Consider the following 9,422-nt stretch of genomic DNA (forward strand, 5'->3'; position numbering starts at 1 on the left):
AAATTCTTGACTGTGTCGCAGTGTGGACAGATGTGAGTGTGTGTGTTTCTGTGTGGGTGTGATTGGAGAAAGAAATTGGGCATCAACACAAGCGACTGACTCATGACCAGCAGAATAATGAGGGAACAATAGACATTTCCGCCACCCGTTCCCCCACACACACCTATTCAAGTTTACCTGTGGTCAAGGGCAGACCACGCACATCGTCGCAAGTGAGCATTTGATCAGTGCCCAGACGCAGGCTCAGAGGACCTGCTGAGAGAGGCGGGTGATGTGTTCTGAACGGGCGGGCAGAAGACTGGCTCCCAGCCTGGCACTGCCACTCGCTGCGGTGGACCCAGAAGGACAGAGGGCCAGGGCCAATTAGTAATGCCCGCCAGCCACTTGACCTCGGGTCCATAGATGATCCAAGTTCCCCATCTCAGCCAGTCTGGGACTGACGGGCACTTCAGGGTAGACACCCAGAAGTGTGCGTGTGTGTGCAGAAGTGTGTGCATGCTTGTGTGTGCATGTGTGCACGTGCACACGTGTGTGCGGCTCATCCAGTTGGAAGGGGAGCCCACTGCGACCTCCAGAGCTGCCTCTGCGCATAGAAACAGTATCACACCCCCTCACTGAGCAGGGCTGTCGGCTTCACAGGTTCACTGACCTATTTAGCCCTCAGGTTAAATTTAAGCCCCTTCTGCAGAGGAGGACGTGGAGCCCTGAGTGTGAGGCAAGCGTCCCCTGCAGCTACTATGTGCCCCCCAATCTTTTCTGAAGTGACGTAGGGTCAGCTTAACTCAGCTCCCTCCAACTGGTGCTTTTGCTCTGTTGAAATTGTAACCAAACCAGGAAGGCAGAGAAGCGACGCCCCAGGCCCCCGACCGTGAGACTTTCTCCGGACCGGTGGACAGACAGGTGGACAGACAGGTGGATGCCCCCGGCTGTACAGACTCTGCACCACTAACTTGGTGCTTCCCTGAGCCCATCCTGTCACGGTCACCACGGGGTCTCAGTGACGAAGGGCTGGCCCACAGCACTCCCGCATTCCCGGTGCAAATGCTGCTTGCAGAGCTCCCCTTGTGAGTGGATCCAATGACTCAGCTTCAGACCGTTTGTGGGGTGTGAGAAGGCGGACCTGGCACTCCTTCTCAGGATGGAGGCGGGTTAAAACCTGTAGCTTCTATCCAAGGCAAAAACGACTAAAAGATGGCTATAGACGAAAGGGGTCCATCGTATGTGCACTCCTCCTTCTTCACAAAGTAAATTAAAGTCAACGTTGAGTTCCCAAGAGTCTAAGAAGAGACAGTCGGCTTGCCCTGACAGGTCCCGGCATGCTAGTGTAATAGGGATGCTGAGTCCTTGTACCCCAGAACCTGTTCACAGCCACCTGTACTCTGTTCACTCCCATATCCCGTCCATGGCCAAGGCCTCGTTGAGTGGCTAGAGGGGCCACCCCTCTAACAGCTGCCACCACTGAACTCACCACTTCTCCCATCTCGGCCCACGCAGCTCTGGAGCCAGAAACCCTGGCCCACGACCCCAATCCCACTGCTCACCTTCTGTGCCTCCCAAACCGCCCCCAAACTCTCGTCTTTCCCCAGACTCCCTCAGAAAACAGGAAAAGGGGCGACCGCTCTCCCCTCTGGTAAGACCAGGAAAACTTAACACCAAACAGAACAAAGACCATGCGAGAAAGGAAAATTAAAGGCAGCAGATGAGGAAAAAAGTCCCAAATAACATATTAGTGAAACAAATTCAGCAATGTATCAAACACACCTACTTATCTTGACCAGGTAAGGTTCTTCCCAGGAAAACACGGAATTTTTAGCATTACAGAAAGTCGTGATTTCACCCACTAACAGATTGAATGAGAAAAACACAACGAGCGTTTCACTCAGTGAAGACTCTCACAACAGAACAGAGAACCAGCTCAAGTCGGAGCTAGAAGGCATGGAGCCCAGGACCCTGGTCCCCAGGTGCCCGTGGCCTCTGAGGTCGGAGGTGGAGGGGCGCTCCAAGGAGGGGACTTTCTTGCTCAGATTCAGGTTGATTTGCACCACAACTCAAGAAGCCACACGACATCCCGGTGAAACACGGAACGGCCAAGGCCAGAGCAAGAGCCCGTGACTCCCCTGCCCTGAGACCGTGACCCAATCAAAGAGGGTGTGGAAAGGTCTCCCTGGGCTTGGGCCTCCTGTCAAACCCCCTCTGGGGACCCAGTTACCAAAGCACATGGCAGCCTGGAGCAGCCTGGAGCCCCGGGGCTCGTGGGGGCGTTGCAGGAGCAGTGAGGGCCTGACTTCACTTGTGTTTGTCCACCTGCTGCCATGACAACACCCCCAGCTCGCAACGTGCCTTCAGTAACTCTGGGTCCTCTACTGGGTGCCATGGTGGGGGGGCACCATTCTCTCAGCAGGGCTAGGTCTGTGCCTCCACACTGAGTAGGCAGAGGGGCTGGAGCAATGCCACCATGCCAGGGCCACCTCCCTAACACCGGCCTGCCACCGCCCATTGGTGAACCTCCCAAGTGGCAGGGCACCAATGCCACATGGTGATGGGGCTACTTTTCTGAAACGGGGTTTGCTGTCCCCCTACACACACACACACACACAGGCACATGCACACACATACATGTATCACATTGCTACCCTGCACATCCAAGGGAGGCAACCGAGAGCTCTCTCCCCCAGGACACTTTGCCTGGAACTGTGCTAAACAGCACTTAATGACCTTTGACAATCGAGTTATTCACAATACAAATGACTTAGGTTCTCGGGTCCACGTTAAATGGTAGAATATTGTGCAGTTATTTCAAATGGCATCAATATGCAGGTTTTTCTAACAAGTTGAGGACATGATTATTAGATGAAAAGAATGAGACTCAAAACATATAACTATGATGAGAACATCCCACACATCTGTGGGAGTCCCACAGGAGGAATCAGACCGCCTGTGACGCTGATTCCCTTCTTTGTCTGTAGTGGTGTTTTTTCCCCCATTTTTCTGTAGGCGTTAAATTCTTCCCAAATGTATGTAAATTGCTTTTATGATAAAAATGAACATATTTGTTTTCTAATAATAATAAACTTGTTTATTTTAAACATTAATTATGAAGACTTTTGTAAAGGCCTAGAAAAGAATGCATGTTAAGTTATGGAAACAGGACAAAAGTGCTCTGCAGCCACGATGGAAAGCCATAGAAGTGATGGCACGGGACTGAGATGTGTGGAGATGTGAAACCGGAGACGTGAGATCCTCGTGGTGGTAGGCGTGGGTGACTCCTCCTGGTGGCCGCACGGTCACCTGCCTGTGTTGGCGGCAGCGTCTCCGTAGCTGCCTGGACCGGGGAGCCTGACTTTGCAGTGTGCCCAAAGGCCAGCATGAAGGAGGATGCCTAATGTGTTTTCAAACCACTCGGCCCAAATGAAATTATATAACCCTGGAAGGGACAAATCACGTCACTGATGAGAGTTTTTTAAAAAAATAAAAGAAAGAAAAGAAAATAGACTGTCTCTGATGCCGCCCTCTAAGGGAGGCGGGCACAGGCCCGGGGGTCAGCGGCTTCCTCCTGGGACTATAAAAGGGGGTGAGCTGGCTTCTGCCTGAGTCACCGCTCAGGACGGCGGCAGCACTGGCCACGGCCACGCGTGGGGAACCACGGTGAGTAGCACAGATCGCGCTGGAGAGCTGGGAGGCACAGTTACTCTGCCCTCCGTGTCTGCAAGCTCCTTCTAGGTGTGGGGCTGGCTCTCGGAGGCTCTGCCAGCTCTCCGGGAAGCCAGGGCTAGCAGTGAGATGGACGGGCAGGGGCAGCCACCCCACAGTTTGTGTGTCTGACGGCCCCCCACCAGCCCGCCCGGGGGCCCCCAGTGCTCAAGCCTTGGCCAAGCCAAGCCGCCCAAGCCACTCGGTGGGGCAGACAGACCAGAAATCCCAGGGACAGACAGCAAAATCTCCACCTCGAGGGGAGGCAGGTCATTGGGGAGCAGGAGGCAAGTGCTCGCCTACGCCCTCCACCTAGCATGGGTCCAGCCCATGTGCATGCTACTCTTTATTACTCTGCTTTCATGGCGGCGCCGCCATTGCCTTGGAGTCCGGGGTCCCCCACACCATGTGTGACACCCCACTAGGCCTCCAAAAAGGAGAGGGGTGGGTATTTTAAATTGCTCAGATGGAGAGCACACTCCATGGGGCTCAGGGACAGGCTGGAAAGTCAAGGTCGGCAAAGGGGCTCTGCCTGAGACAAACAGGCCTCATGGACGGCATCTGGTAGCTCCTGAGAAGCCAAGGGTGGGGGCATCTGTGGGAGGAGCAGCCCCATGAGGACGGAGGAGTTGCCAGGTCTGCCAGGACAAAAGGTGGATTTTCTGGGTACCTCTGTGGTGCCCCCCACTGTCTATAACAGGGCTGTCCTGCCATGAGAAACCTTCTGCAGGCTTATCTTAGAGACCTGCAGATTGGAAGGGGTGCTCCTGATAAGGACGCGGGATGCTGATTCTCTTCAATGCCTGATTGTCAGTAGGGGAAGGGGCAAGACGGGCTGAGCGTCAGGAGGTCCTGGACCCCGTGAGGGAAGGAAGCCTGCCCCGAGGTCCCGGCCCTGAGTCTGGCCCAGGCTTAGCACCCCAGTGCCGCCGGCCATAAGAGGTTGGGCAAGCGTCCCTCCAGCCCTGCAGCTCCTCTGGGCTCCTCGGAGCAGCTCCCACAAACCTGCTCACCTCTGCTCTCCCTGCCCAGGCCTGGGTGTGCAGCACACGCAGCGTGCAGGAATCCTGGTTCCCTAACACAGACCACAGACCCAGTGACAGACCAAGCTGTTCCAAGACAGACCCCCTCTCTGCATCCACAGCTCGCACACCTGGTTCCTTCTGATGACAGAGGCTGACACACACACACAGGCTCCTCATATGACGCTCACTGTACACAGGAGAGAATGGGGGCCCGGGCAGGGCACACAACTTTGCCAGGGCAGCCCCGCCACATCTCTGTTCATGCCCCCCCGGCACAGAGCAGAGGAATGCACACACACACATGTGTGTGCACAAGCATGTTCCACATGCACACACTCACAGGTACATACAAGCACATGCATGTGCACATACCTGTATACACGTGTGCACACATGTGTGTGCACTCTCTTGTACATGCCCGGCACCCATGTGCAGCCTCCCAGCTCTGTGCACACGTGCCCTCCTGTGTCTAATGGGGCTCCTGCCTTCTACCCCAGGCTGTGCCCTCCCTGCCGTGTGGGAACCCCCTGGAGGGGGCCTCGAGGAAGAGCCAGGGGGATGAAGGACCTGCGAGCCTGGCTCCTGTGCCTGCTGCTGCTGGGCCTGGCCCTGCGGGGGGCTGCGAGCCGAGCCCACCCGCACTCCATGGGAATGCACAGTGAGTGCCAGGACCCCAGGCGTCAGCCTCCCTCTCGCGCTCTCCGCACCCCAGGGCCGTCTCCTCGCCTGGGGCACCCTTCTTGTGAAGGGCCCCAGCTCTGGGGACTTGGCCTGCTGTTCACCAGTCCTCTCCCCAGAGTGGCCCTGTCCAGCATGCATTTGAGGGGTTCACCTCCCACTACCAGGGTGTCCTGGGGCCGAGCAGGCTCTGTCCACCCCTAGCACAAGAATGGGGGGCAGAAGGGGAGTTGGTCCTCGGTCCTGGGGTGAATTTGAATTCCCATTTCCCAAAGCCGCCCCACTATCCAGACCCTCTGGCTGCCCCTCCTTTACGGGTGGGTCCCAGCATGGCCTGAGGGACTGGGCAGCAGTGAGCTATAAGCCCCCGCGGGAGCACTGGGAATGGGCCCTGCCATCAGCCAGGCTCCTGGGGACCACACAAAGCACACGCCAGGGGACACGCATCGGTGACTGCTCTCACTCTCTTCTCAGCCCCGGACATTGATCCTGCCTGGTACACGGGCCGCAGAATCAGGCCTGTGGGCCGCTTTGGCCGGAGGAGACTGGCCCTGAGGAACGTCCCAAAGCTCCAGCTGACCTGGCTGGCTTCCCCCTGGAAGGCGGCGCTGAGCCCTCCCAGGGTGGGTGACAGCCCAGCACCCGGGGAGTGACTCCAGCAGCCTTCCCCCAAGCCCCAGCCTCTCCACCAGAGGCTACTTTCCCTTCAGTCCTAATAAAAGCTGCTGACCTTGTTTAGATGTGTCTGTGTGGTGACAAAGGCATGGGGGAGACTTCCCTCACTTCCCCAGGGGTTCACGAGGCACACGCCCAAGGGCACCCAGCAGAGCAGCTGGGGACGTCCTGGTCACCTGCCGGTAGTGCCCTCCCCTCCCCCAAGCAGCGTGAACGGCCGCCCTGGCTGCACACCGCTCTAGGCTGCTTTGCAGGAGGCCCTAGAGAAGGACCACACAGCCAGCCCCTCCACCCGACCTGTCCCTCTCTCACCCCAGCCCTCTTACCTCCCTGGTTGGTGTTCAGAGGAGACAAAAAACCATGAGTTACTTGTTCCCCGTCAGCAGCCAGGAGACTTGAACCTGCATTGCTTCGGCACACGCCGGGTCACTTTGCCACCTGTTTCAAACCACCCTGTGGTGTCTCTCTGTCTCGCCGCAGATGTGACTTGCTTTGGGGACACTCTGCCCCTAACGGGACAATTGAGCCCAGCCCTTAACTTCTCTGAGCTTCAGTCTCCCTATCTGAACACCCCAGGGCAGTGGGTGGGCATGGGTGCTGCACGCTGGCACGATGGTGCCCACTCTCAATCCAGCACCAGGGGCACAGGTTGAGTCGGTTATTTCTGAACACAAAGCTCGGGCCTCTGCCTGTACCCGCTGGCAGAGCCTCCGGACAGAGCCCATTCTGACCGTGGGTCTCCAATCCATCCACACCCAGGAGCCCCACTGGCCAGGACCCAGCACAGGCCCGCACGATCCCAGGGCCCACGGGTCCTGCTCCAATTGGACAAAGGCAGGACCACAGCTCACCAGCCAGTGAGAGGAAGCAGAGCTGGCCCAGCCCAGCCAGATGGGACCGGGCCAGGGGCTCCCCCACCTCCCCAGCCAGAGGGAGGCCAGGGGAGGGCAGGAGGCCATCTCTCCCAGGGGAGAGTCCCTGCCATGACGCCACCTCCCCAGGATGGAGTGGGAACAAGAGAGGGACCAGATGGCTTTCAGGGCTGGCAGGAGCTGAGCCAGGCCTGGAAGAGTTCACAGCCCAGGAGAGCCATCTGGCAGCTTCTCAAAAAGCTAACCATGGAGTCCCCAGAGGTCCCCGGCTCTCCTGGGTATACACCACGTCTAAAGGTGGGGCCAGAGCATATGGCCCTCCACAGATCATGGAGGAGATCCATACAAAGTGCTCTGCGCATGCCATGGAGCATTACTCAGCCGTGAAAAGGAATGAACTTCTGACACTCGCTACAATGTGGACGAACCTGGAAAACATGATTCTGAGGAAGGAACCCTGGCACAAGACCCACATGTTATGTGCTTCCATTTCCATGAAATGTCCAGAATATGCAAATCTACAGAGACAGGAAGTCAATCAGAGTGTCCAGGGGCTGGGGCTGGGGTGGGGAGGGATTCTGAACTGGTAGAGGGTTTCCTTTGAGGGATGAAAATATCTTGGTGGTTGCACAGCACTGTGGAGTTGCCAAATGCTACTGAACTATACAAGTTACCCCAAAAAAGGGGGTCTACAGGCCAGCATGGGGCTCAGACATAGACACCGTGGTGTGACAAAGGGCTCCAGATTCCCACAGGGGCCTGGGAGACAGACAAGGAAGAATGCCTCCCCAGGAAAGGGCCCTGCTTGGAGGGCAGACCGGGGCATGGGCTGTGCTGGGCGCCCGCGGTGCAGACATGAGCAGTCACTGACCAGAGATGGCTGGTCCTCTTAGGCTCAGGGACATGAGTCTGTCTGCAGTTTGTGCAGGTGACTGGGGGGTGGGGACTGGCTGGCAGCTTCTGGCAATAGCCCAGGAGGGGACCCTCGGGACTGGACCAACCCTCTGCCAAAGGAAAGGACAGAAGGCCAGCAGCCACTGTCCCCAGGCGGCAGCGGTGCGGCTCTCCTTGTCAGGTGGGGCAGTGACGGGGTCCCGGGTGGTGACCTGTCCTTTAGAGGGCCTGAGAGAGGCTAATCTGATGGGCTCAAGGCCTGGCTGTGCTGGGGACCGGCCAGGAGGGAACAGCACTCAGTACCTCTGAGCTCTGGAAGTGGAGGCTACAGACCAGCGCCAGCTCTCCTGCCTTCTGTTAGGGCTTGACCTGTGTCCCCAAAGTTTGTTTGTGGAAGTCCTAACCCCAAGGACCTCAAAATGTGTCCCTGCTTGGAAATAGTGTTGTTGCAGTAAGTTGTTGAGGGCGATTTTCACATCACGGGTGGCACAGTGCTGATTCTTTCATGCCTTCGACATTTATTAGCTGGATTCTTCAAAAGGAGCTATTTCTCTGCTTTTTTCTTTCCTTTTTTCTTCTTTTGGTTCAATACCTTACAAATAATGTTTAATGCTCAAATTGTCCTAAGTTTGGGCAATGGAGGCCCCATAAGGGAATACATTTTAAAGGAAGAAGAATGGATCCCTGCCTCCCCCCTCTGGGGAAAGGGAGTTCTTCCAGGGAAATTGGAGGAGACTGGCAAACAGAAACAGCATAGGGAAGGCTACAGACACTGACAGGGCAGCCAGGTGCCCAGGGGCCACTTACCAGCCTCTCCATGCCTCCTGCCCCACTGCGTGCAGTGAACACACACACACACACACACACACACACAGCTCTGAGAAGGCCAGGGTCACACGGAGGGAAGTGTGGGGACAGAATCCCAGAGAGCCGTTTCCAGGCTCTCAGCCTCACGTGGAGAGGTGCTGGCTTGGGTAGTAAATGGCCATCAGCTGTGGCTAGTTGGCCGTCAGCTGTTACCGGTTAGCCATTGGCCACTGATATAACTGCCACGGCTAAGCTAGCAAGCGCGGATTGCAGTTAGCAAGGGGTTGGTTGGCAGGCAGAGAAGTGGAAGGCGGGTTGCAGATCGTGTGGATTCTACTTCCCTTGTGTGTCTCACCTGGCCATCGAGACTGGGGTACAGGAAGATCCTGTGTTGGGGTACTAGCGGATGTTTGCTTTTGTGTCTCCAACCCAGCCGCCATGGAGAATATAGTGATATGAACCCCCTACCTATGGCTCCGTGGGTGTTCCTTTTTGGCCGCACCGTGTCCTGCGTTCTTATGTGGGGAGCGGGAGCTGAGTCCCACACGACAAACAGCATGACAGAAGCTTCTGCCCAGGCTGCAGGCCGGACCGTGAGCTCCCAGACTGGCCTCCCCACGCCTCAGAGCCATCCTGGATCTGTTTGCCCCGAAGCATCTGTGCCGTGAACACCTGCCAACCCCATCGCCTCACCCACTGTGTGCTCCACGCCCACCGCCCCCACCACCACCAGCCCACATTCTGGGACGAGGCTGAGATAAGGTGAGTGAGCACTGACACA

The 9,422-nt window shown here is 56.9% G+C and overlaps 1 protein-coding gene across 1 annotated transcript; it reads left to right on the forward strand.

Moving 5' to 3' along the window:
- Positions 1-5,273: 5,273 nt before the first annotated feature.
- PRLH (prolactin releasing hormone) lies at positions 5,274-6,046 on the forward strand (the record flags this gene model as incomplete). The annotated part of the gene is made up of 2 exons (XM_081051748.1): positions 5,274-5,373; positions 5,868-6,046. 2 exons carry the CDS (start codon positions 5,274-5,276, stop codon positions 6,044-6,046), a joined length of 279 nt encoding a protein of 92 aa, XP_080907874.1.
- Positions 6,047-9,422: the final 3,376 nt, after the last annotated feature.

The sequence above is a fragment of the Rhinolophus hipposideros genome (genome assembly GCF_964194185.1).
Source record: "Rhinolophus hipposideros genome assembly, chromosome: 6".
NCBI classification, from domain to species: domain Eukaryota; kingdom Metazoa; phylum Chordata; class Mammalia; order Chiroptera; family Rhinolophidae; genus Rhinolophus; species Rhinolophus hipposideros.